The 27,914-nt window shown below is 49.5% G+C and overlaps 1 protein-coding gene across 2 annotated transcripts in view; it reads left to right on the plus strand.

Moving 5' to 3' along the window:
* Mlph (melanophilin) overlaps positions 1–27,914 on the plus strand; it is a 43,259-nt gene that overhangs the window by 13,858 nt on the left and 1,487 nt on the right. Inside the window, exons 3-15 of one of the 2 annotated variants that reach the window (XM_048441806.3) lie at positions 7,075–7,296; positions 7,406–7,518; positions 9,805–9,908; positions 11,425–11,547; positions 13,021–13,225; positions 14,536–14,675; positions 16,786–16,869; positions 18,495–18,647; positions 18,872–19,027; positions 20,488–20,580; positions 22,482–22,568; positions 23,255–23,306; positions 24,756–24,856. In XM_048441806.3, the coding sequence (XP_048297763.3) occupies positions 7,075–7,296; positions 7,406–7,518; positions 9,805–9,908; positions 11,425–11,547; positions 13,021–13,225; positions 14,536–14,675; positions 16,786–16,869; positions 18,495–18,647; positions 18,872–19,027; positions 20,488–20,580; positions 22,482–22,568; positions 23,255–23,306; positions 24,756–24,856 (1,633 nt within the window). The remainder of the gene's footprint in view (positions 1–7,074; positions 7,297–7,405; positions 7,519–9,804; positions 9,909–11,424; positions 11,548–13,020; positions 13,226–14,535; positions 14,676–16,785; positions 16,870–18,494; positions 18,648–18,871; positions 19,028–20,487; positions 20,581–22,481; positions 22,569–23,254; positions 23,307–24,755; positions 24,857–27,914) is intronic. The other variant, XM_048441807.3, reaches the window with a different exon arrangement.

A 27,914-nucleotide genomic window follows, 5' to 3' on the forward strand; every position in this document is an offset into this window, starting at 1 on the left:
CCGGAAATGAGATGAGCTGCCTGTGCAGGGACTGGAGGTTAGCGTTGGTGCGCGAGGGCTGATGAAAGTCTCTGCTGCTTGGCCCCTGTCCTCTCCACTCACACATCACCACCCGCATTCTCCCCAGAGTTTTCCTTACCGCCTGGACCAGCCCTTTCCCAGAGCCGTCGGGAAGGCCACCACGCCCTTTCCTGCCTGACCCTGGGTCCTGCCTCCTACCTTCAGGTCTCCGCTTCCACCACTTACTCTTTCATATCCTCTGCATCCGGCAGTAGTTTCGGCCGGTCACACTTTCTGTGAGCGACACGTTGCCATCATTTTGTCCTGCTTTGGATTAGTTCTTCTTTCCTGGAGGTTGGGGTAAGGCTTCTGTCCTCACACTGCTCTGAGGAGTGCTAAGGAGTCTGAGTTTTGCTCTTGAGACTAGGTTCCACTCGGCTGGGAGTCACCTATGACCCTTCTAATGTACAGACCCAGCTCTCTTTTCTGATTGGGAGGGTTTTGTGTGTGTCCCTGTGACCTTGTGGTCACCTTCACAGTGTGCAAAGGGAAGGCCGGTCTCCTGTTTCTTGTCTAATCTCAGTCCCGTATCCTCAACTCTTGAACCAGAAAACTGAATTCTGGTGGTTTCTGAATTCCAGGCTCTTGCTTTTCCTCATGAGTCTCCTTCCCTAGTTTGGGTCAAACCAACAATGGGGGTTCAAAGGAGGTTTTGGCCAGGTGACCTTCACAGTAACACAGGCCATGAGACACCAGCTCTACATCTTTAGCCAATACCCTGGCTGCCTAGGGCCTCAAATCAGCCCGATGAGGGTGCCCTAAGGACCAGGGGGATGCCAGACACCAGAGCCCATCACCCTGATGCACAGACACAAGTACAAATGTCATCCCTCCCCTTCACTGCTGGGCCTGTAGCCATGGCCCCAGCAAGGCATAGCCTCAGGTATGGTGCAGTAGAACCCGCTCTGGTTCTCCCTTTTACTCGTCACACCGTTGCCTCTGCTTGCCTGGGTTCCACCTAACATCATCCACGGCTCCACCTCTCCTCCTCACTCCACCCTATTCCTCTGCCTGAGAAGTTTTTTTTACCCCATTCCCCTATCCCCCCCTCCCAGGGACACTGAGCTTCCCTGAGAGCAGACTCTCCCTCCCCTCCCCTCTCTTGCCCTGCTCTCCCCTCCCCTCCCTGTCCACCAGCCCCCAACTCTAACTGCCCATGCTGCAGAGACACCCAGGGTCCACATGCCACTCCAGCTCCGTCTGTCTCCACTCACCGGCCTCTGCTGTACAGCAGCGGGCTTGCTCTCTGTGCTATGCCGTCATCTTCTCCTTCTCCTCCATCTTGTCACTTGGCTTTCTAGGAGAGAGCAAGCAACTTGAAAAGTAGCAGTCCCTCAAAATCTCTGACCTGGGGATCCTTTTACATTCTTACACTATTGAGAGCCCCAAAAGTTTTTATTTTTTGTGAGTCTCATATCATAACACTTAACATACTAGAGCACAAAACTGGTTTTTGTAAAATGTTTGTTAATGTAAAAATAATAGCAAGGCATAGTGGCACACACCTGTAATCCCAGAACTGCAGTGGCAGGGACAGGTGGATCTCTGTGAGTTTAGGGCCAACTCGGTCTACATACTGAACTGCGTGATGAAAACTTGTCTCAAGAAAGAATAATGGTTAATAACAATAAACCACTTGCATTTTAACCTATTTATTCTTTAAAAAAAAAGTCTTTTTCCAAAACAAAACCATAAGCGAGAATGGTGTTGGTCCTATGTATTTGAAAATTGATTCAATGCTGAGTTTAATAGCAAGTAAGACAACTTCATCTTGCCTCCGCATTCTGGGTGCTATGGTAGGGTGTTTGGGGAAACACAAAAGGAAATCCAGCCTTGTGTATATCAGTATCTATAAAATGGAAGAGGAGTTTATTTTTATTCTCTCTGTGTGTCTCTATTTCTTCCTGTGTCTCTGCCTACATGCGTGTCTCTGTCTCTGTCTGTCTCTGTGTGTGTGTGTGTGTGTGTGTGTGTGTGTATCTATCTATCTCTGCTCTGCCTCTCTCTGCTTCTCTCTGTGTATTGGGGTGGCACACACACACGTGTGTGTAAGTAAGGTCTTTCTATGTAACCTAACATGGTCTCCAGCCACAGAGAACTGGTCTCTAGCGTCAGAGAACTGGGTATGTGCCACTACATCTGGTTGGAGGAGCTGACTTGTTTTTTGAGGGGGGGGGATGGTTTTTGGATAATTCTGCACATTAAGTTTGACCACTTCTTGCAGTTTCTTGAGGGTTGATTGTGATGTGGGTTCTCAAACCTTAGTGATGAGCTTTTTGTTCTGATTGTCCAGTCCGTCTTTCCCTTGGAGAGAACCTTCTACCTGTGTGTAATTTTTGAAACTCAACCTTTGAAAACCATGGCTTCCCTGAGTTGTTCAGACCTTTGCATGGTGTCACATCCATTCAACAGAAGGAAACTGAGTCACACTGCTCTACTGTTCTTAGAAATGGTGAAAGCTGGAAACTGTCGCTCTTGCAAGAGAGGACAAGGGTTTTCTTAAGTTCTTCTTTGTGTTTGAAACTTTCCTTTTCAAAGAAATCGGTCAGCAATCGGTCTTTCTTGAAGTAGCTGCTCACTGTTCATTTTGGAGAAAACGTCTGTCCCCAGACACATCTCTCCAGACGATCGTGGATCCAGTTTAGGTGAGGTGCCCAGCCGCTGACAAATGCCTCCTAACCCCCAACATGGTGCCTCCTTGGTCCTCTCCTCCCATTCTCCAGCTAGAACCTGAAACGGGGGATCATGCTTTCCCCCAAGTTCAGTACCTAAAATACAATTCCAGCTCCCTCCCCAGGCTGTCTTCACACTCTGGCTGTCATAGCTTCAAATGTCTGCACCTCCTTCTTGCTGAGCTGGCCCCAGGATTCTATTTCCCATTAGGGGGGGACAGAGGGGTCTGGAGGAGGGGTGACCCATAGCTTCCCTGGATGGTGCAGACAGGCAAGAGTGGAAGTGAAGGAGTCTAGGCCTTCCCGCTGGCTCCTGGAGCCCTGTGACTGTTCCCAGCCAGGTGCCTATGGGAATGGCTTTATCTGAACTATGCTATAGAGCAATACCGGCATTGCTCCAAGTTTCTGGTCACTGCTTGCCCTCTTTTTCTTGGTTTTCAGTGTCAACAAGTCTTGAGGGTCCCTCCTTTCAGACAACTCTCGCTTGTGTTAATCTGACATACAACTAGCCAGCACAATTAACTCAAGCACAACTTGACAAACACAACGGCGTTAAAAGCCATATCCTTTTCTTCCTTGTACTTCCCCAAGAACACACACTAATATCAACATTACAATATAAACAATCCAAATTGTAAAAGTTTCCATGCTCTTAAGAAATTTAAACACTAGAAAATAAAACTCAGTCTCTTTGAAATAGCCAATCTCTTTCAAGATCCAATCTTTTAAAAGTCTCTCTCAACCAGGGATGCCTGTAAAACCGAAAATACGTCCTTACTTCCAAAAGGAAGAACCAGGACACAGTCACAATCTGAACAAAGTAAAACCAACTCCAAAAAGTAACTCAATGTCCAGTTATTTAGGATTCACTCGTGATCTCCTGGGCTCCTCTGTGGGGCTGAGCCCCTTCTCCAGCTCTGCCCTCTGCAGCACACACAGTTTGTCTTCCAGGCTCTGGCTCCACTGCTGCGGGCACCCTTGGTGTTCGTCCCATGGTACTGGCATCCCCAAAACTGTGCTGCAGCTGGGTTGCACTTTCCCCAATAGCCTCCCCTGGGCTCTCCTCATGGCTCCCCACCCCTGCATAAGCCCTTCAATCCTGGGCCTTCAACTGCCACTGAGGCTGTACCTTCCCCAATGGCTTCTCCTGGCCTCTCACAGTGCCAAACCTCAGCTGCTCTCCGTGACCCCTTCATGCCTTCAACACTAGAACCACCTGGGCAGCTCTTACACTACCAAGTTCATCTGCCGGGACAAGGTAAAACCTTGGCTGCCTCTACAGACAGCTTCTGTGTGCCGCCTCTCAGGAAACGTACACCTCACTTCTCACCAGAAGACTTCACCTCACGGATGCTGGTTTCTTCTTAGAACCACTGCTAACGCGCCAGTTCCAGCTGACTGACGTCAAGCACTCCAGCAAAACAAAGGTCCATTCTAGCAGTTCAGGCATTGTGTCCATCACAGCTGATTCTTGAGCCCCAGCAAACCAGAACGATGAGGTCTTAATTGACAATAACTAGGGCCCGCCCCCAGGGTGTTTAAACGTCCATCTGAAACCTCCATCCTTTGCGTTCCCCTCAACATCCTCATCTACCAAGCTCCTACAAAGCAGCCCACCGAGCTCTCAAGATTCAATGGCTTTTTTAACCCAGCGTTCCAACGCCCTTCCACAATCCTCCCCCAAACATGGTCAGGTCTGTCACATCAATGCACTCCTAGTACCAACTTGTCTTAGTTAGGGTTACTATTGTGGTGATGAAATACCATGACCAAAGAAACTTGGTGAGGAAAGAGGTCATTTGGTTTACACTTCCATGACCCTGTCCATCCTCGAAGGAAGTCAGGACTGGAACTCAAGCAGGTCAGGAACCTGAAGGTAGGAGCTGATGCAGGGATCTTGGAGGGATGCTGCTTACTGGCCTGCTCCCCATGGCTTTCTTAGCCTGCTTTCTTATAAAATCCAGGACCACCAGCCCAGGGGTAGCATCACCCACAGTGGCCTGGGCCTTTCCCCATCAATCAATCATTAATTAAGAAAATGCCCTACAGCCAGATCTTAGGAAGGCATTTTCTCAATTAAGATTCTTTCCTTTCAGATAACTCAAGTATGTGTCAAGTTGACCTAAAACTATCCAGTACGAGTAGCTAGTCACTCCTGTTTCGAAATGGTGGGTTATAGTGTCTGAAGTGGTGGGTGGTGCCAAGCCTTTCAACACTGTGTCTCTTCTCGTGAGTCCGTATCCAAGACACAGTTGGGCTTATAGAGTAAGTACAGTATGAGACTAACAGCACAGCTAAAAATAGAACAGAATGGCTATAAAAAATATCACGAGAACTATAAAAATTAAATACGAAAAAAATCAGCAATCAGTAAGTGGGCTAAGAAACTCAATAGAGAGCTCTCGGAAGAACTATGAATACAGTCGATACTTGGAAAAGGTGATCACCATCCTTGGGCATCAGAGGGATGCAAATGAAAAACTGTTTTGCAATCCTATCTCACCCCAGTCAGAACGGCCACCATTGAGAAAACCACCGACAACAAGCGCTGGCAGGGACGTGGAAAAAGAGCAGCCTTATTCTCTGCTGCCATAAATATAGACTAGCTCCAGCCACTGTGGAAGACAATATGGAGGTTCTTAGAAATAGAACTCAGCTATGCCAGGCCTGGGCATATGTCCAAAGTGTTCTAAGTCAGCACACCACAGAAGCACTTACACATCTGTGTTTATTGCTGCAGTATTTGGAATACCCAGAAAATGGAACCGGTCTAGACGACCATCAACAGATGAATCAGTAAAGAAAATGTGGTGTATGTATACAGAGAAATTTTACATGGCCATGCAGAAAACTGTAATCATGTCATTTGCAGGAAAAGGGATGAAACCATAAATCTTTATGTGAAATGAAGTAAGTCAGACTCAAAAAGACAAGTGTTAATATTTTATGCATCTATTCATGTTTACATCCGTGTGTTTATAGGTCACAAAACCAGACAGAGGACCATTCAAGGGGAGGAAGAAATCCATATTTTATTTATTTGTTTGTAGTTTTTGTTTTGTTTTTGTTTTTTGAGACAAAGTCTCTCTCTGTAGCCCTGGCTGTCCTGGAACCCTATGTAGACCAGGCTGGCCTCAAACTCACAAAGATCTGCCTGCCTCTACCTCCCAAGTGCTGGAATTAAAGGTGCGCACCACTATACCAGCCCAACTGGAGGAAGGAGGTGGGAAATAGAGAAGGTAATGGATTCTATGTAAAAGGCAAGTTTAAGTAGAAACTAACTGGGAGAGGAAAAGGAACCAGCTTGGGGGTGGGGTGGGGAGGGAGATAGTTGAGAACAAAGTATAATGACACATGTGTGAGAAGGCCCAATGCTTCGTAGTCTAAATAAAAATGTATAAAACAATACAATATTTAAAATCATTCTCTCTCTCTCTCTCTCTCTCTCTCTCTCTCTCTCTCTCTCTCTCTCTCTTTCCTATACACACCCTTCTTTTTCTTTTGGCCATGAAAGTAAATCAGTGCCACTTCAAGCCAGGTGTACCCTCCCAGCACCCCTCAACCCTCCCATGCTGGGGTGTCCCCACAGAAATGGAAGACTTGAGAGTCCTCAGGAGACAGTGGTCCCAGAGCCTTGCTAATTTTTCTCACTCAGAACAAATTACCGTTATCCTATCTAAAACTAAAAATGTTGTGCTTGGCAGGTATTCTGTGACACTCAGGACAAAATGGGTGCATTCATTAGGATCTGGGGTGCATTTCCCAGGCAGTTGCAGCTGGTTCCACTTGGCAGACTCGCCAGGAAGCGGTGTTATTTTAAACCAGATGGTCTCGAAGAACAGGTTTCTCCTGGGACTTCCCGGTGTCAGGGTGATTCCTGTCTGGAGACACTCCAAGCCAAACACCTAGGTCAGGTTCTGTAAGAGCAATCCTGGGCCTTGACTTGGTATGTGCTGGAAGACATCCCAAACCACCTGCTGAGGAAATGTCACCAGGCCTTACCTCAGGATTCTCTGACCCACAAGAGAAGGCACAGGGCACAATCGTAAATGCCACAGCAACGCTAAAGGGCAGTGCCATTCTGTGACCATCATAAGTTTCGACTCTAGCCTACCAAAATTGGATATGATTAAACCTGACCTGTTTGTCCCCTCCAGGAAGAGGGCAAACTGGTATTCTGCAGATGGCCAAGATGCCCGAGAGTGCCTTCCATCAGTTTGGGCCACGCTTCTGCACATGGAAGTGCCGCAGGCGCGGGGCACATATTCACACTGCCTGCACTCACCCACCTCACGTAGACAGGAGCCATCTGATGTTTTTCTTGGTCCTACATTCTTCCCAGGGGACTGAAGGGCAAGATACAAAAGGAGAGCTCGAAGAGGGAGCTGCTGTCTGACACAGCCCATCTGAATGAGACCCATTGTGCCCGCTGCCTGCAGCCCTACCGGCTCCTCGTGAACAGCAGAAGGCAGTGTCTAGAGTGCGGCCTCTTTGTCTGCAAACACTGCAGTCACGCCCACCCAGAAGAGCAGGGCTGGCTCTGCGACCCCTGCCACTTGGCCAGGTGAGCCCCAGAGGAAGAACATCCCTAATGGCTTCTAAGCCTGCTGTGTCCCTTTGGTGGGGCTGGCTGAGGAAGACACTGCCTCAGACCTGCGCTCATCTCCCCGCAGAGTAGTGAAGATTGGCTCCCTGGAGTGGTACTACCAGCACCTGAGAGCAAGGTTCAAGCACTTCGGGAGTGCCAAAGTCATCCGGTCTCTCTGCGGGCGGCTGCAGGGTGGCGGTAAGGGCAGGACTCGGCCTGGGGATGTTCCAGACATCCTTTAATGTTGAAGAACTGTTCCAGTGTGGTTGGTTGGCTTCTGTGTGACACAGATCTCTGGAGCCCTCAGTCGTGTCCAGCCCCCTGAGATTTCCAGTTTGCTATAAACATCCCCAATATTTGAAGTCAGTGGGTTTTTTTTTTTTTAATTTTACACTATGTTGAGGATTCGTAGCCAGGGAGTCAGTCACTTAGAAGTTGACCCAGAGATTCCCTTTAGCCATCTAGAAAGTTGTGGGAATTAACACTTCCTTGTCTGCGATAATCTGCCACTCTAAAAACTGTCTCGATGAAGGCCAGGAGGTGGCGCTGTGGGACCAAAAAAACCACATAGAGACACTTCCTCACAAGCCGCTTGGTCCCAAAGCTTTATTCTCCCATGCTGGGCTCCTGTAAACAGAGCAAGTCAAGACACAGTGGAAGGAAGGAGCTGGCACTTACACTATTCTATTCTTTAAATATATTTATTAAAATTAATCGTGTGTGTGTGTGTGTGTGTGTGTGTGTGTGTCTGTGTGTCTGTGTGTGCGTGCGTGTGTGTGATGTACATGTAAGTGCAGGTCTATGGATGTTAGAGAAGTTCATGAAAGCACCTGGACCTAGAGTAACAGGTGCTTGTGGACAGTGTGGGTGTCGGGAACTGAACCCAGATCCTCTGCATAAACAGTCTGTGCTTTTGGCCGCTAAGCCATCACATCGACCTCCTAGAGGGGACTTTCTTAAAAGAAAATAAAAACAACCAAAAGAGCAAAGTTACTGTTCTGAGAGCTGACTCAGCCTGGGCATGAATGGTGTCATTGCGGACCCTCTGAGCAAGGCCTGTTTCCAGGCAGGGCTTCATGGGCCTTCATGGGGGAAAGGAATGGGCTCTCGCCTGTTGCTAGGCACCCAGCATCCCCTCCTTACCAAAGCCCTATGTTTGCATGCGGGTTTTCCTGGCAGACAACAGGATTTACTTGTGTCACTAGTGGGGCCTCAGCTGTCTTCCTTTTTAATTTTTTGTTCTCCCAGGCAAGTGAGGTCAGGGTGTCCCTGGTCTGTGGCAGGAATGTGGGAAACCCTTCAGACTTGTTTAGTATGTTTGATCAGATAGGTGTAGCTCAGACCTGTGTCCTCAGCGTAGAGAGAAGTCAGAAGTCTTATCTGGAAGGATCCTGAAGGCTGGGGAAAGGTTCGTAGTTTTTGATGTCACCCCAGGCAGTCAGCCGTTGCCTCCACAGCCTGCAAGCCTGCTTCTGCTGACACCGACCCCTCCCATTCTGCCACCCTACAAAAGTGGTTCTATCCATCTTGTTCCCTAAGGTTCAGGTTCACCCTGAGCAGGCATGGCTGGTAGAGAGAAGGAGAAAAATCCACCTGAGAGCCTCCCAGGCCCACAACCCGGGAGCCCAAAAGTACAAGGCAGGAAGAGGGTCCCCTGTGTCCCTCCAGCACTTTCCCAGGTGGCTGTTCATAGGCAGCAGAGCCACAGGCAGGATAAGGGATGAAAGTGGGGTAAACTGACCAATAACACTGTGAACTAGGTCGCATCCTGAGGAACCAGAGCCATCTGAGGCCTGGCTCACCTTAGAACAGTATCCTGCTGTGGAAATGAAGAAGACAGTATGCAGGGTTTCTAGATGGATGGATGGATGGATGGATGGATGGATGGATGGATGGATCAGAGGGTAGATATAAGGAAAGTTAAGGAAGAAGGGCAGGTATATGGTAGTACCCAGGCACTTGGCTGGGTAGATGGATAGGTGGATACATTAATAGAAGAAAGAAGAATGGGAGGGAGGAATAGAAGGAGGAAGGAGGTCTTAGTTACTTTTCTATTGCTGTGAAGAATTTATTTGGGGATTATGATTTCAGAGGGTTAGGGTCTATGACCATATCATGGTGGAAATCATGACAGCAGGCAGGTGGCAGGTTTGTCACTAGAGCAACAGGAGAGAACTCACATCTTGAGACACAACCACGAGGCAGAGAAAGGGTAGCTAGGAATGGTATCAGTCTTTTGAAACCTCAAAGCTCACTCTCAGTGACACACCTCCTCCATCAAGGCCACACCTCCTAATCCTTCCCAAACAGTTCCACCCACTGGGGAAAAGTGTTCAACTATATGAGCTTATGGGGGCCATTGCCATTCAAAGCACCACAGATGGGCAGGTGGGTGTGGAAGAATGACTGGATGGATCGAGAGACAGTTAAGTGGTCTCCCCGTCTAGCCCTCCGAGGGTGGAGCCATGCACCTGTATATTGCAGGTGGATCTGAGCCAAGCTTGGGGGAAGGGAGTGGAGACAGTGAGCAGACGGATGAGGACGGAGACCTGGATGCGGAGGTCCAGGCCCAGCCCCTCAACACCAAAGTAAGTCCTCCCAGGCACTGCCTCTCTCCCCAAAGGCCATGCCTCTGCTTCCCATCCCTATGCCTCTCAGCTCCCTTACACTTCCTCCTAAGGAGCCCATACCTCAGGCTCCTGCGTTTCTCCCTACCCCCATCTCATACCCACCTGGGAACCTCTGCACCCTCAGTGGCTCCACATCCCTAGCATGGGACTCCCTCCCTCCCTTCTTAAGCCCCTCCTTCCTGAGCTCCTCTCTTCTTAAGCCCCTCCCTCCTGAGCCCCTCCCTTCCTATACCTTTCCCTCCTGAGCCCTTCCCTCCTGGGGCCCTCCCTCCTAAGCATGGGAACCCAGTGTTCACTTCGGAGCTCCAAAACTCCAAGGTACAGATGGACAAATCCCACTGCCGGGCCTAGCCTGACTGGAGTTCTGGGACACCCAGGTGCCGTGACAAAGAGTGTACAGGACAGACCTGTGTCCAGATAGCTCAAGGGACCTGCATGGGAGTGGCCCTCGCACCTTCCAGATCAGGAACTTGTCTTTAGAAGTGGTTGTTTCTCTTCTCGTTCATCTTTTAAATCACTTTTGGTGGTGAAGACAGGTCAGGTGGTGCCTTGGTTTGGGGACAGGATGGCAGTGGTGAGTCAGAGGGAGAAGGACATGGGCTGGAGAGTGTGAGTTTGGCCTTGAACCCTTCGAAGGTGACAACAGCACGGCAGAATCAGATCATCAGATCTGAGAAAAGCTCCGGAGACGCTCAGTCATCTTTTGCACAAGATCTGATTCACACACCGTTTGCTGACCTCACAGAATACAACCCAGCCAGGGTCTAGAGCATTCTACAGTGAAACATGCATTTAAAGGGTCAGAGTAATTGTACTGAGGGGCGGTAGCAGTTGTAAAGAAATGCTCAGAGAGATAGATACATAGATACATAGATACATAGATGCATGCATAGATAGATACATAGATACATAGATAGATGAAGATAGATAGATAGATAGATAGATAGACACATACATACATACATACATAGACACATACATACATACATACATAGATAAATACATAGATAGATACATAGATACATAGATAGATGAAGATAGATCGAAGATAGATAGATAGATAGATAGATAGATAGATAGATAGATAGATAGATAGATAGAAGATAGATACATAGATAAACAGACAGACAGACAGATAGAGTGGTCACCTTCCTCCACCTATAGTCAATGAGCTACATATACCTGAAGTCCCAGGATGCCTTCGGTGTGGGGTACCTTCAGCACTGCCACAGCCCCGACCCTAGGAGCACCTGGCAGGCCAAGAACTCACTTTCCTTACAGCACAACTAGAACCCTGGGTACAGTGTCGCTTCTGATGGGACAGATACTATGGGCTCCTGGGCCACCTTCGACCTCAGGGCTGCTTTGGGGCTCAGTTTCTAGTCTAAGGTGGGTGTCCTCGGGGGAGGCTGCTGACTGTCTGGAGGCTGAGTAGGGGCTGGGTTTTGACCAGTCTTGCTTATCTTACCTCGAGAAGAAAAAGCGCCTGCTCTCCTTCAGTGACTTGGACTTTGAGGAAGACTCAGAACACTCCATGCAGCCTTGCAGCCATACCCTGGGCCTGTCCTCTGTCCCTGAGTCAGAACACAGCCTGCAGGTCAGTGTACTCTGGTATCTGCCCACGCACCCCCACTCCTTTTAGGAACCAGAGCTGAGGGGTAGGTGCTTGGGCCTTAGTTTGGATTGTACCTGGGGACACAGTGTCCTATAGTCAGTTGTTCTCATCAGACTCTCGAGAGGGAGATAATTGGAGATGGGATGTGGAAGAACAGGATTCAGAAACTTCACATCTCCCAAGGCCAGCATCTCAGGACACTGAGTAAACACTTGGAGAGGTTGGGGCAGGCAGGAACTAAGGTCAGGTGGGTGAGTCGGGGGCCTGGGATGTGAGGATTGGTGCTCGGCCTAGAATAAAGACTTGGGAGGGCAGAATGGACAATGGCGTCTGCTAAGGAGCCAGACAGGACCCTGCACTGTGCTGCACCTGTGCCTAGTCAGGACATCATGCATTCCATTGTCAGACGAGGCTGGTCTTGAGAGTAAAGACATGCTATCACCGCACCAGCTCATTAGCCATATGACCTTGGTCCTTGGAAAGTCTTTGCTGCCTTATCTGCTCATTTCGGAAGAAGGCTGATAACCTCTACCTTTCGGGGTTGGTTTTGAGAGGAGAGTCCATGCCTGGCATGCACGAGACGTGCAGATAGGCAGTAAAAAGAGTTGTGAGGACAAGGGGTAGCACAAGGCCAGGCAGGTCCGGTTTTGTTGTGAACCCTCCAGCAGCTCCTGGGCTCGGGCAGTGAGGGACTGAGCTAGGCAGGGTTGAGCCTTCTGACCCTCATGGAAGGAGAGGATAAAGAGCAGGGATCACAGAAGCCAGCCCCTAAGGGAACACTGGGGTCACAGAAGTCAGCCCCTAAGGGAACACTGGGGTCACAGAAGCCAGCCCCTAAGGGAACACTGGGGTCACAGAAGTCAGCCCCTAAGGGAACACTGGGGTCACAGAAGCCAGCCCCTAAGGGAACACTGGGGTCACAGAAGTCAGCCCCTAAGGGAACACTGGGGTCACAGAAGCCAGCCCCTAATCCCATTGGGCCATAGACCCTGCTCCTCCAACTCCCCCGCCCCCCAGAGCCCATGCCACTCCACCAGCCAAGGTCAAACTATAGAGATGCTGGGTCAGTGACTTCCGGGAGCCCTCAATACAAGATCCCTTGGGGACAGTGGCACCATGAAGACCCCTCAGCCTGAGGAAACCTCACCTCCACCCTTTGACCCTCTGACCCTCAAGGACCGCTATAGTAGACACAGTAACCGTGTCCTCTCTCTGAAGAAAGAAGTAAAATCTTGGCATGAATGTTTTCTGAGTAGCCCCTGGCGTCTCCTGTCTGATGCCTGGGCCCAGTGTTCCAGGGAACCCTGGTGTCACAGACATGAAGCAGGAGGGCGGTAAATGCTCTTGGCACAGAGACAGGAAATAGAGCTGCAGAGCAGCATGTCAGAGCAGATGGCGGTCTAGTGTTCAGTCAGTACCATCGGAGCAGCCAAAGCTGACAACCAATGCGTTCAGTCCCTCTCAGGTGAGCCCTACTCTGAGGATACCACCTCCCTGGAGCCCGAGGGCCTGGAGAATACTGAGGCAGGGCCTTTGGGGTGTCACCTCACTCCAGAAGAGCAGCCATGTAGCTCCTTGCTCTCCAGAGATGATGCTCACACGGAGCTGGACCAACCTGGAGCATCCTGCAAGAGGACCCTAGGGGCCACAGCCATGCCTGGTAGGTACTCTAGCCAACTTCTTTTCTGAGGGGTTCTGGAGGTAGGAGTCTCTAAGAAGCCAGTCCCTCCCCCTAATTTATGTAGACAGATTGGCCAATTCTTTCCGGGTAATTGTCCTGCCAACCTCATGGACATTTTTCTGCCTGGTTCAGGGCTTCCCTGTGATGTCTAGAAATAGCAAGAAAGATGTTAAGCCATTTGCAGTCCCCTGCCACTGATATAGGGTAGGGACATGTCAGTTTCCTCAAAACGGCTACAGTTCCACCAAGTCCAAAGCTACACTGGAAGATCAGCAGAGTTGGTCCCACTCATCAGGAAACAAAGAGCCAGAGAAGGAAACCAGTTCCATTAGATTTTTATCAGACCGTTTAGCCTTCCAAGTGGAATCCCTGAGGATGCCTCTTCCTACGCCCAAGGGTGCTGGTGTGCCGGGTTCAGCAGTTCAGATGCGGATTAAGTTAGAGTTAATGAGGTCACAGCCGCAGCGCGCCTTCCATCCGCACACGCGCAGCTGCTGCTGGGAGACCTGTCTGCTCCTGCTTCCTTGTTGGTCCTTAGAGACTGTAACCTCGGTTCCCCACAAGGATTAGGGTCCTAGGGATAGAAATGGGCTTCTACTTGTTCCCAGAACTGTGAGTGACTAAGTCTGTCCAGGGATAAGACTCTATATTTCTTCCCATGATGGCATGACCCTGGATCATGTGGAAGAGGCAAGCAGGAGAAGACCCAGCAATGCCAAGCAAAGGCCCTTGTGCCTGGGAGGTTCTGAGAGTGGAACCCAGGCAGCAACATTCATTGATCCTCACACAAGACTTCCCACACAGCATCTCCTAGATGGGGGGTGGGGGGATATCAGAGTGGGGATGGGGAGAAAGGAGTGTCAGGATGTGACCGGCTCTTCTCTTGATGGAGCAGGCTGTCCCCAAGATCACGGACATGATGATATGGTCTGCCACCAGGTCATATGGCTTCCCTGCCCCTCATTGTCACTGCTAGGAAAAGCAGCGATGTCTAGCTCGCCCTGAAGTTGTAGGGACTAAATGAGATAGTCACGTGTGTTGCCAAATGGACACTAAATTAGCAACGACAAGTGTGATCTCACAGGGAGTCAGAGTATGGACTGGGTTTGGGGTATCCTTGGCACAGGGTCTCCCAGGCTGCGTTGGAGGGATTACAGTGTCACTCGGGCAGTTTCTGGGCAGGATCATAGCCCAGGGTGGGACCTGCGGAGCACCAGACACAGCAAGGGGTAAATGTGTTCCCGGGCTCTTGACCCTTCCCTAAACTCAAACCCCACCTTTCTCCAAAGGGATAGATGATGTCAAAAGCAAACAGCTTCCCTCCCAGTACCTGGCTGATGTGGACACCTCTGATGAAGACAGTCTCCAGGATCCCAGGGCAGCTTCCCAGCATTCCAAGAGGAGGGCCCGGGCTATGCCTGACACGCAGGTAGTGGGGTTTGAGAGAATTCCGTCTTTGTGTTTCTCTGGATGGATTTTTTTTTTCTCTTTTACACCAAGTTGCTTTCTGCACTTTTAGACATAAAATTGACTATATTAAAGGAATATATGTATATATATACATACATACATGCTTTATTGAAGTAGATTTATGTAACGTAAAGTTGACAACATATTCCAGTTCCTCAAAATGTTAGAAGGAAGGAAGAAAGGAAGGAAGGAGGGAAGGAAGGAGAAGTCATGCATGGTAGCTAATCAAATGAGTTGAGAAACCGAGGTAGAAGGATATGGCCTCAGCTACACAGCCAGACTCCATCTCTAAGAAGAAATTAAAATATAGTTACCACCTGGCTCTTCCATGATAATGCACAGAATTGTAATTAATTTTGATTATATGGTCACCAAGATTGAAATCAGAGTCCCCAAGAGACAGCCATATAATATTGATTTGTCCAGAGAAGAACTTGTGTCCCCTGCCTTTAAGACAAGAGATAGATTTCTGCATTCAAGCAAGGTTTAAGCCAAACTCCTTCCTGCAGGAGATGGTGACATTTGCATTTCAAAAAGGCTGAGTCCTGAGTTCCGAGCCTGAGCAGGACTTATTTAACCTGCTATGATGGTCACACACACAGGAAATGGGTAAAGGAGGGAATTCTGACATGAGAGACTGGGAGAAATCTCCACCCCAGACTAGAGATGGAACCTTGGGCCTCAAACTTGCTAGGTCACTGAGCTCTCTAACACTGAGTCACACACAGCCCCAGCCCTTGGATTTGTAGCCCCAGGCTATCTCTTTGTAGCTCAAACTGGTCTTAAGTTTGCCATCCTCCTGCCTCAGTCTCGCAGGTGCTGGGTTACGGTGTCCCTGCCACAGCCAGGCCTTTTATTTTCCACAGAGAAAGGGAGGCTGCTCATCTTCATCCTGTGTTTGCCTCCATCTTGGTAAAATGGGAGAGTCCAGTTCTACTTGAAACCCTGGTCCCTCCTGAGACCCTTTGTGTGGTGGGCTTGTCTGCAAAGTCCCAGAGGCTCCAGCCACCAGGCCAAAGTTGGAGTTGCCTGAGTTCCTTGTGGGTATCACAGGCCTGGTGGCCCCCGCTTCTCTACAGGGCCTAGCTACAGCCAGGGCCTCACCAGAAAGTCACCGCTGAGCCCTCTGAGCCAACTGCCCTGTCTGTTATTTTGCTGGCCCCTCTGAGCCTCTGCCTTCTTCGCCAGTTCCTGCTTCCCAGCCTCCTTAGTGGATTGCTTTCTTCCTCACCCCGTGTGGTATTCGCAATGACAAGTCTTGGCACTTTTTGCTCTCTCCAAGTCCCCACCTGTGCTTCCTGGCCAGTAGACAAAGGCTATGTGCTGAAGCCCACTGAGGATATCGATCATTGTCAACACAACAAACGCCATGTGAACCTTCAGTCGTGCCCACCGAGGGCAAGCATGAGCACAGGGCTCACACACGCTTGCGCTGACATTTCCAGTGAGCGGTCTTCCCCCACTGCACGTCCTCAGTGCCGTGGTAATTACCCAGCAACAATGGCAGCTTCCCACCCCTGTGCGTGTCATTTCCCTCTCATAAGGCCAGGCGAGCAGTAAATGAGATAATGCGGGACGGAGAGGCCGCCCGCGAGGAAGCAGAGCGAAGAGGAATTGATTTTCCGGGCTCTGTCTGAGAGCTAATAGACTCGCTGACTCAAGAGTCTGGTGACTCAAAGAAATTAGGAAGCTGTGCTTTGGGTCAAAAGCGACCCAGGGCTCTTGCTACCTAATGACTTTGGTCACCGTGTCCAGCTTAATGCACATCTTCCTGCGCTAATCAGCCAGGACAGTGACAGGAGCTGCCCAACGACAGGCACGGTCACCTTTTTCAGCTGCCTTGAGGTCTGGTTGGGTTGCTCATCTCTCCTACATGGTCCTCCCACCCCAGTCACCTCCTCTCTCGGTTCCAGCACCCTTGGTGTCAGAAAGGCCTTGTTTCACAATTAACCTCCAGGGCTGTGTCACAACTGGATTTGGGACGAGGAGGAAGACCCCTGTGCTGGTGGGAGTTGCAGAGAGGTCCTCCACTATAACCAGACCACTGTTCCTCTCTTCCTCTGCTGCAGATTTTGGAGTTGAACAAGCGCATGTCAGCTGTGGAGCACCTGCTGGTCCACCTGGAGAATGTGGTCCTGCCACCCTCAGCCCAGGTAATAATACCCTAGGCTATGTGAGATCAGCCCACAACCTCCCCTTAAGGGAGGTTAAAGTCCACTTTGGGGAAGTGTCTCAGAGATCTTGCCTGGTTGGTGCACAGTGCTCCAAGGACGGATAAATGAGGTTTCCTACGTAGCCCACCCACATGAAGCCACCCAAGGCTGATCACAAGGTGACACAGTATGGGTAGGTATCACATAAACTCCTGTGAGATGAATCTTCATCCAGATGTAGACACCATGGGTGCTGAAGCTGGACCGGCATCCCCAGCCTTCACTACCTCACTGAAGAGACTCATGAATCTCACACCTCTTCCCCACCCCTAAGTCAAGGCCAGCTGGTAGTGGTTACATCATTCTTGGTAGCTCCTTGCCAGTCCCTTCATGACCCAACTTCTCTTGAAGTCATAATGCCACTTACAGGTCCTGTGGCTGAAGGACATCACAGTGGAAAGTAACTTCAAGCAGCAAAGAAATGGCCACTGTCTAGGCTCCAAAGCCAGCCTGAGACACACATGTGGTCTTTCTTGGACTTTTTTTTAACCAGTCGGAGCAAATAGATATTCCAGGTTCTTAAAATCTCATCAAGACAAAGAGACGGGCTCCCATGCCGGCTGCCTCCTTTGATCTGCACTCAAGAAGACTCGCCTATGAAGGATGGTGCCACTGAGTCACCACACACTGACACCTTCCCCTTCTTCTGTCAGCAACATTCTGCAACTTGATGTTGACCTGAGGGGGGTTGCAAAAGTGACATGAAGATAAGGTGTGACACCTCCACCTTGTCCCTGAACTCGCAATAACTGGAAAATGTCTTTGTTGCTATGTGAGCCCAGGCTAGACCCCCAAAGCACTGTGGGAACACAGAATATCTAGGCAGTGTTGAGATATCCCCATTGTGGCACACCTCAGCCTCACAAAGGGAGAATGCAGAGAACCAGAGAAGCCCCTGTCCCCAGCCCCATGAGTCATAGCCAAATGCTCAGGGCTATAATTGAGGTCCATGGATGTAGGACCAGAGCTGGAAACAAATGGAAGAGCTGTGGGTTCAATGGGATCAGGGAGCAGTGTAGGGAGGAGCTACCCTCCACGTATGAGCACATCCCCCAAGAAAAGCTCAGTGTCTTGTCCAAACCCTGTGGTCTGATGGGCCGTCCTTAAAAGAGAGATGTGCTCTGCCTTGTACCACAACATGGGTCAGCCTGGAGAACTTAGGCTCGGTGAAATAAGCTGCCCCAGAGAGCAGACCATGTGATGCTGCTCATACGAGGAGCCCAGCAAAGTCAGATTCAGGAAGACAGACAGGAATGTGATGGACACCTAGAACCGGGGGAGGGATGGGGAGTGAGTGTTCGGAGGGGGTGGAGACTCAGTATAGCAAGAGGGGAAAGTTCTGTGGGGAGAGGGCTGTGCTAGATACATGACGAAGAGCTGAGCCATGTGTGTACCTTGTAATGGCGAGACAATAAATTGTATGTGCCTATTTTATCCAGGTGAACATTTGGGGCCATGAGGAAGCAGGGCAAAGGGTGGGTCTTAAATGGGAATGGGTGCTGGAGTCTTCTCAGGCTAGCCCACCTCCCCAAGCTGCCTCTGAGCCCCTTGCCTGGCCCTGTCAGGAACCAGTTGCGGACTCAAACCCCAGTGCAGACACAGAGGAGGAAGCTCTCCGGAAGAGGCTGGAGGAGCTGACCAGCAACATCAGTGATCCTGGCACCTCATCAGAAGATGAGACCAAGTCAAGTGGCACCCTCCACGCCGTGTCCCCAGAGGTAAGGTCTGTCGGTCCCAGGCAAAGGGCAGAGCAAGAGTGACAGTCCTGGGTAGCCACCCACCCTCTCAGGTGACGGCTAACTAGCTACAGGATTCAGGGGACTTTATAAGACCACACGGATGAAGGGGGGGATTTGAAAAGACTATATGGGGGGGCTCAGCAGTGAGGCAGCAGCCTGTGATCTGCTTTATGAATGGCCAGTGTCACCCTTCTTGTCCCTAGGTGTGCACAGACATGGGGCACATGGAGACACAGGGAAGGAACTCTCAGGGGCCCGGGAACCCTACTCAGACTACAAAGAGCACAGATGAAGAACTGTCAGAGATGGAGGACAGAGTGGCCATGGCAGCCTCTGAAGTTCAACAATCCGAGAGTGAGGTAGCCTTACATCTCCTAGACAAAATTCCCCAAGGATGACAATGTCCTGGTGATGGGACCCAGGCAGAGGTCTGAGAAGCCAGCAGCACACCTGCGGGCTCACAGAGCCCCCCTGGCAGTCAGGAATAGGACAGAGAGCAAGCCTAGGGCTTGCTCCTTCCCACCTTGCTGCTCCTCGCTCAACCTGGGGAATACAGGCAAGCTTTTCAGTCATGAGAAAGATACATGCTGTCACCATCCCCCAGCCTATGAGCAGAACCCAGACCCAGACTGAGAGGTTAGGACAGCAGGGCTCACACCTGAACTTGGCAGATGGTTCCTCTGAGCCTGAGCCGTGACTGTAGGGTTCGGTCGGGTTCTGGGGAGAGACATCAACAGTGCACAGGTCCAGGCCAAGCCAGCGTGTACAGGTCTTCCAGGGACAACTGCAGACTGCAGTGTCCTCCCCCTGGAGTCCGGTAAACAAAGAAGGCCTGCACCCAAGCTATGGGGACATCCAGGGCCCCTGCCCTCATCAGCAAATGGTTGCCAGAGCCCAAGAAAGGGAGGTGTGAGCCAGCACCTCTCACCTCCAAGGGCTGAGGTAGGCCCAGGCCTTTCCTTCAAGGGCTCCCTTCTGAAATGTGACTGACATGGGCAGATCACATAGGGGACAGCTGTGAAGACCTGAAACCAAGTTCCTGCCTCTGTAGAACTTATATTCTTTGTGGGAGCAGACACATAACAAAAAAGTGGGAACAGACCAAATAATTCCACCATGACACAGTAATGATGGCAATATGGAGGTTTATCCCAGAATGCCCAGGGAGGGACGCTTAGAGAAGGTGGTGGAGGGACCCTGGAGAGAATCCAGCACCAAAGGGCTAGGGCAGTGGGTCACAACCCCTGTGGGTCACGACCCCTAGGGAGGCCACATTATCAGACATCCTGTATATCAGATATTTACATTACAATTCATAACATCAGAAAAAATTATAGTTATGAAGTAACAATGAAATAAATGTATGCATATAAATAAATAAATGCATAGGTGAAGGTCTCTACAACATGAGGAACTATATTAAAGGAACATGGAATGAGGGAGGTTGAGAACCACTGCTCTAGGGGATTGGAGCACAGGCAGAGGGGACAGAACGTGCAAAGGCCCCGAGGTGGAGTCATACTTAGTAAGCTCATGAACCAACTGTGAAACCCCAAGACTCAAAGACAGGGATGGGGAAGTGGAGAAAACGTTCCAGAGGATGGTAGATGGGAACCTCGGAGGTAAACTGAGGGAGTGACCGGTGGTGTGGCTCAGTGGTGTGCACCCCATGCTTAGCATGTGCAAGACCCCGAGTTCAATTCCAGGACCAGGTCATGGTTGTGATTCTGATCTTTATGATCGGAGATGGAACACTGAGTGACATCTATCTGGCTCCCTGTCGTCTGTCATGTCTGTCGTCTGTCCCTCTCTTTTCTAGGTCTCGGACATCGAGTCCAGGATTGCAGCCCTGAGGGCAGCGGGGCTCACGGTGAAACCCTCAGGAAAACCCCGGAGAAAGTCAAACATCCCAGTGAGTTGGGTGAGGTGTGGAACATCAAGCCTGTGTCCCCTAGGACATCCTCAGTAGCCCACAGTGTCCCCTAGGACCTCCCAGGGACCATGGCGTAAAAGCCCTGACTGGGAAGACAAGAGATCTATAAAATACCTGACACACAAGCATGATGGCCTGAGTTCAATCCTCAGAATTTATAACACAGAAAAAGATAAATAAAAGGCCAGGCAAGGTGGTGCTGGTACACACTTGCAATCCCAGGGTTGGGGAAGCAGCGACAGGAAGACCCCTGGGGCTCACTGGTCAGCCACCCAGCTCTACTTGGTGAGCTATGGGGCAGCAAGAGACCCTATCTCAAAAAAGATGGTGGCTAACATTTGAGGGGTGACACACAAGGGTGTTCTCTGGCCTACACATATAGTGCCCTCCCACCCCATTCATATACAAAGCTCCCAATGTGGGTGGTCAAACCTCATCTGGTGATGGAAGACTTGATTCAATGACCGTTTTGAGATGAGTGTGGTTGGAGGTACTGAAGGGAAGGCTCGTGCCGCTGGACCTGTGCTTAGACCAGTGACAGGAACCTAACATGTTTCCCCAAGACCAGTCAGAGGCTTCAGACAGAGAGAGCAATGGTGGGGGTATTGGGGTAGAAGAATGAAGACTGGCCTACAGCACCTACCTAGGTAGGGTTAGGGATTAAATCCTTACTGCCCAGTCATTGTGTTGTTCCAGATAGATAGATGGGTGGGTGGGTGGATAAGTGGGTGGATGGATAGATAGATAGATAGATAGATAGATAGATAGATAGATAGATAGATAGATAGATAGATAGACAGATAGATGATTGATAGATGATAGATGGATGATAGATATAGATAGATAGATAGATAGATAGATAGATAGATAGATAGATAGATAGACAGATAGATGATTGATAGATGATAGATGGATGATAGATATAGATAGATAGATAGATAGATGATTGATAGATGATAGATGACTGATAGAGAGATACATAGATACATAGATGATTGATAGATGGATGATAGATAGGTGATTGACAGATGATAGATAGATAGATAGATAGATAGATAGATAGATAGATAGATAGATAGATAGATAGTTGATAGATGGACGATAGATAGATAGATAGATGATTGATGGTTGATAGATGGATGATAGATAGATAGATAGATAGATAGATAGATAGATAGATAGATAGATAGATATGTAACTTTCACATGTGAGTTCCCCCATGTAACTTCAAGTCCCTACTATAGCAAGAAATTGCTTGTTAGCATAAAAAGCCAGCTGGAAAGTGCATTTTAATTTTCTGACTCCATAGCCTTGTAATTTTATTTTTGTCACAGCTTCAAACTCCTAGCAGCCTGGCCGCTAAGGCTGTGGCCTGGGGGGAGTTCTGTTCCCCCAGACAATGGCGCTGCTGGCGTTAAAGTTAGTTGAGATTCAAAGGCTAGCATGAAAACCTGCAAGCTCAGAGACCTACAGTAGCAACTGACTAACTTTCTCTCTCTGCTGGCATCCTGGAAGCCACTCCCTTCCACACCTCCCCAACTAAAACTAAATCCATACTAAACGCCTCCCTGCCATTTCCTATCAACCAGTTGCTAGCCACGGCTCTCTGCACACAGGTTAATTTTATTTAATTAAGGCAAATGCAACACATTTTTATGCAGCTAACAAATGCAGCATGAACAAATGTAATAAATTAAACCAATCTTCCAAAACATTGTCTAGAACCTCAGGAGGTAATGGGGTGCAGTGTTACACTCTATCCCAGCATGCTTGACCAGTACCTACAGGGACCACTGTCCTGCACCGTGCCTGCTTGACTCCCACTTTGGATGTCATGGTTCAACAAGACGCTAATGACACATTTCTTCCTTGGTCTCCAGATCTTTCTTCCCCGGGTTACTGAAAAACTTGACAGGATCCCCAAGGACCCCTCTGCAGACCCTGAGGACCAAGCCAAGGTGCCCAAGGTACCGTCCACCACTGCCTTCCAAGGCAACTCCCTCCGAAGAGGAGGGTGTGGAGAGAGACCCAACAGCACAGCAATGCCCGAAGAGTCCACAGACTGGGTCAGGGGGTAGAGAGTTGGGGAGTAGGGCAGCCCCTGATGGGGAAATCCCAGAGATCCCAGCAAGGTGCCAAGATGGGGAACACAGGTATACGGAACTTCTGTCAAGCACCAGGCTCCCTGGCTCAGTTCTTTAAGCACATTTGCTCTCTCCACTCCTGAAAAGGTCAGACAGAGAATGGATTTCTCAGCATGTTGTAGAGAGGGGAACACGTGGACAGGAAGGAGGAGGAAGAGCAGACACAGGGAGCACCATTTACAGCCATGAGTGCGTGTTACAGAGGAAGAGAGTGGCAGTCACAGAGGATGGGTTCTAGCGTGGGGTAGTAAGCAGCAGCACTGTGATTCGAACCCAGGTCCCTGTACTCTTTCCAACCCTCCACCCAAAGCAGGCAGTTCCCTGGCTTCTCTTCCACGCAGGCACTGGCGCATGATTTACAGACAGTGTGTCTATACTAGGAGTTCGAATATTTGGCAGAGAATAGAAAACAGGTGACCTTGGTAATTAAAACCCGGAAAAAAAAAAGAAATCCCAAATTAGCTCAAATTACACTTCAGGAATGCCCAGGGATGTTCTCTTCCTCCTAGGCCACGGCGCTCCCCTATCTCCTGAAGAGGAAGTATTCCCCCAGCAGTCAAGGTAAGAGTGACCTGTTCCCCTTCCTGCCTCGCTGCTACTGAGAAATGAGCTCAGAGGAGCAACGAAGGCAGCCAGGCTCTCTGCACACGCCTCCCTAATCTATGGAACCCACCCTAGGCCCTGTCTCTTTAGAACACTCAAAAAGGCTCCTGTACCCCACCCCAGGGCCCATGCATGGTGTTTCGAGTAGCTTTAAAAGCAAGCACAGGCAGCACTGGTAGGGCCAGTGTTTCCACGGCTTCAGTATAAATAGTCCCTACAGAAAATGCAGACTATCAGGCAGTTAGAAGAATTTGAAGTCTCCGTGGTGACAAGGACATCAGTTTTGTCCTGGGAACATGGAAGTGCACCAGTTACTTTTTCTATAACTGTGGAAACTCTTGTGAGAAACTCAAAGGATTGGAAGTATGTTCTGGCCTGTGACTTCAGAGGGTCGAGTCTGTGCTTCCCCCTATGCACTTGGGTAGCACACTGGGTGTTGGGAGTTTATGGTGGAGGAGGACCCTTTCCTCCTGCCGATGAGAAGCAGAGCCCAGGAAGAGACTCCTCTTTGCATCCACTGAGGTCCCAGCACACATCTGGCTCACCTGAAGATCAGGGCTGGTACCCCAGGCCCTCCGAGTCAGGGTTAACTTAGAGAGGGGACAATGAGAAGCTGCTGTTGAAATGTTGGGGCTTCTAGAGCACCACAGTTTAATCTTAAAGGGAAGCTTCTGCCAACCTCCAAACACAGGAGTGTGGGCAACAAGAAGACAGAGGTGAGCCCCAAAGCCCCTTGGCAGGCAGGCCTGATGTGTAGCACATCACTGAACACAGGTCTGGAGAGACCATCGGGACTCCGGAGTACTGCGAGCCGGCCCCACTTCCTTCAATCAAGAAATTCCCACCTGAACCATGAAAGTCCACTCCCCCCACGTAAACACAAACAGTTGGTTAAGGCTGGAGGCCAAGGCCCTCAACTCTGCAGCTACAGGCCTAAAAGACTTCTGCTCTGAGATCAGAGTCCCAGCACCCCTCAGGTCCCTTGTCCTGTCACAAAACCACATGACAGAAGATATCCCCTGACCTAAGTGTCCTAAGCCCCTGTTATTCTTCCAGAGCCAGAGAAAAAGGACACAAGCTCCAGTTCCAGCAACCTAAAAGCTTTGGCCCCACCTCCTTCCTCACTGGTCCCTTTCTTTCCTTCTGGCCCCATCTCCTGGTCACTGGCCCCACCCTCTTCTTGCCCTGCCTCCTTTCTTAGTGGCCCTGACTCTTTAAAAGAGGTAGAAGCCTCTGAACTGGTATTCACACAACCATACAACCACTGAGCGCTTCTTGCCAAGTGTGTCCCAGTGTGAACCCTCCTAACAGAGGCTGTCAACGCCGCTGTCCAATGTCTGAGGTAGAGAAGAATTCATTTGGATTGGTCTTTGGTTGTTTATGCGCTTCCTCTCTATTTTCCCAAAGGCATAGATGGTGGTTCTTTCGATCGGAAATCGGTGTACCGTGGCTCGCTGACACAGAGGAACCCTAACGGGAAGAGAGGGACAGCCAGACACATCTTTGCGGTAATGTCTCCTTTCTCCATGTGACCTTGTAGCTTCATGTTTTGCTAATGCCTTAATCAAGAGCGAAAGAGAGGTGGCAGGTGAGGGTAACCATCAATCTGCATAAGAACTGAACTCATTTCTTTAAAGTATCCAAGTACAGCAAGGAATAAAAAGTGGCAGAATCATTAAGCACCTGGTTCCCAAGGGGCAGGCTCAGCTCTGGAAAGGGGCCAATCCAGAAATTGCGAGGCTGCTCTCCAGCAAGCCCTCAAGCCCGCTAGGGCTGCTGCATACAGAGGGTGAGCCCTCGAGACCCTCATTTGACCCCTGAGGCCCTCAGTTCAGCGAAACGAGCCCTGGACACAAGAACAACCCAACCCGGCACTGAGTTAGGAGCATGCCCAGTGGTTCCTCTGTGACCTGTCAGATGACAAGGTTGTGGCCCTCACCCTGGAAAAACTCACGGTGACAGTGATAAGTGCCCTAATCAAGGCCTAAACACACTTTATGTTAGTCTAATTTTCCTTGCTGTAATGAAATACACTAGGCAGACAGGCTACTTAGAGAGAAATTAGATCTACTTGACTCACGGTTCTGCAGAGTTCAAGAACATAATGTCAGCATCGCTGCTTAGCAGACACTGTAATGGGTGGGAATCTGTGAGAGATCATTTCACCAGACGGGAGAGTGAGGATCATTCTGGAGTCACAGGTTCAGACTTTTAAAAATGTGTATCTATGTGAGGGTGTGTGTCTGTGTGAGTATATGCCAGTATGTGCCATGTGTGTGGGCATCAGCAGAAAAGGTCATTGGATCCTCTGGAGTGGAGTTGTGAGCCACCTAGATGTGTGTGAGAACCAAACTCGGTCCTCTGAAAGAGCCGGAAGCGCTCTTAACCACTGAGCCATCTCTCCACCCTGTGCTTTAGCGAGGCTGTCTTTAATCCTTCCCAAAGGCATGAGCCCTACAACCTAGAGAACTCCCACTAAGCCCCGCCCATCAAAGTCAATCACCACACTGGGACCAAACCTCCAATATATGAACCTTGAAGGAAACCTTACATCCAAGCTATACCAAACCTTGCCCCCATATCTCTCCTTACCCCCTTTTCGCCAACCCAGTGCACGGTCCAAGGTTCACCTCAACTTCCTTCTAGTTTCAAGGCTGAGCAGACGTCTGCCTGGCTCAATTCTTCAAACCTTGTCCAAGAAGACTGAGTTCCAAATTTATTATTTTCTTAAAAGGTTGCCTTAGGTTGAAGGTGTAGCTTGGTGGCAGGCTGTCTTGTCAGCATGCACACAACCCTGGCGTAGGTCACCCATGCCACAGGGAAAACCGTAGTTTCCTTGGGATGGCCTAAGTATTTATCTAAAATGTTTGTCTGACTCCACCTACTATCTAGGCTGAATATTAATGACTTCTGGGGAAAGATATTTCAATGCGTAGCCTCAGGGTTGGCCTAAGCCATTGTCCTCTGCATGCGGCTCCTCATAACAGCCTCCTGCACAGGCCAAATGGAGCCTCCTCCAAGGACAAATGTAACTAGAAGTTTTACTCCCACCTGTCAGTTCCCGAATAACCACTCTGAGGCTTAATATTAATTACAAATATTTTGGCCTATTAGCTCAGGCTTATTATTAACTAGCTCTTACTACTTAATGCATTTCTATTAGTCTATATTTTACCATGAGGCTTGTGGCTTGTTACCTGGCATCTTGCTTCCCCGGCCGCTGCTGGCATCTCTATGACTCTGCCTTCTTTTTCCCTGTATGCTTTGCTTGGGTTTCTTACCTGGCTCTATTCTGTCCGGCTATTGGCCAAATCAGCTTCTTCATTAGCCAATGGTAGTAAAACATATTCACAGCACACAGAAGGGCATCCCACATCAGACAGGTCTCCGTGTACTATTTACTTCTTTGTGGTCACTGAGAATTTAATGAGTACTCAGCAAGCAAGTTTTAGCTGAGTTCTACACCCAGCACCAATCCTAATCAAGTCCATGTGGGCATCTCATGATGGGAGGGGTGCAGCCCTCAAGTCCCCAGCCCTTCTTCTGCCACTGTGTAGGTGCTTTGACCTCGAGGCCTTTTCAGGAGAGATGATCTCTGTGTCCTGGAATCCTCTGCTCACACTGTTCCCTGTAAATTCTGTAAATTATCTGTAAACTCATGTACAGAAAGTGACTGACTAACATAACTCAGGGCGTCTATAAATTCCCTTCCCCATCTCTGGCAGAACTGCAGCCAGGGGCAGAAACCACAGTGATGGAGGCGGCAGCCATGCAGGCTTGCAGCCAGGCTCCAGAGAAAGCTTCCATATAGGGGCTCAGGGAACCTGCCACACCCTGCAAACTCATCTTCTTAGAAAGACAGAATGAAGCCAGTACCCCAATCCATTCTCTCACTGTGTGTGCCCTTCTGGGGGATACGTGAATCATGGATGGCCTTTCATGGTTATGAACTCCCTGTTTAAAAACCAGAGTGTCACAAGGTAAAGATGCAGAAACAGTAGAAAGACATTCAAGGACCTCGCCCTTGCAGGAGTCTGTATGTCCACGTTAAGGCAGGGATACCCTATACTACACACTGAGGCCTGGAATGAGTCTGCCTGACCCTCATAACTGGAGGTGGTATTCTCTCAAAGGGAACTGAGGACAATAAAGTGCATGCCTGCCAATTAAATCCTGACCCTCTATAGGCTTTTAAATCAAGTTCCCTGCCTTCAAAAGCTCTGGATTTTCAAGTATTTTCCATGGACACAGTGGATGGAAACTCATATCTGGGAAAACAGAGTTACAGAGAGGTTAAACTAAAGAAATTTAAAAAAAAAAACAAAAAAACAAGAAAGCCAGGCATGGAGGTGCATACCTTTAATCCCAGCACTCGGGAGGCAGAGGCAGATGGATGTCTGTGAGTTCTAAAGCAGCCACCTGCTCTACATAGTGAGTTCCAGGACAGCCAGGGCTATGTATGTAGAGAGACCCTGTTTTAAAAGACAAAAACAAACAAACAAACAAACAAAAAAAGCAAGGTATCCATTAAGGCTGGTGCAAAGCAAACACAATCAACTGAGTAGT

The sequence above is a fragment of the Myodes glareolus genome, chromosome 1 (assembly GCF_982192425.1).
Source record: "Myodes glareolus chromosome 1, mMyoGla1.1, whole genome shotgun sequence".
NCBI lineage: Eukaryota > Metazoa > Chordata > Mammalia > Rodentia > Cricetidae > Myodes > Myodes glareolus.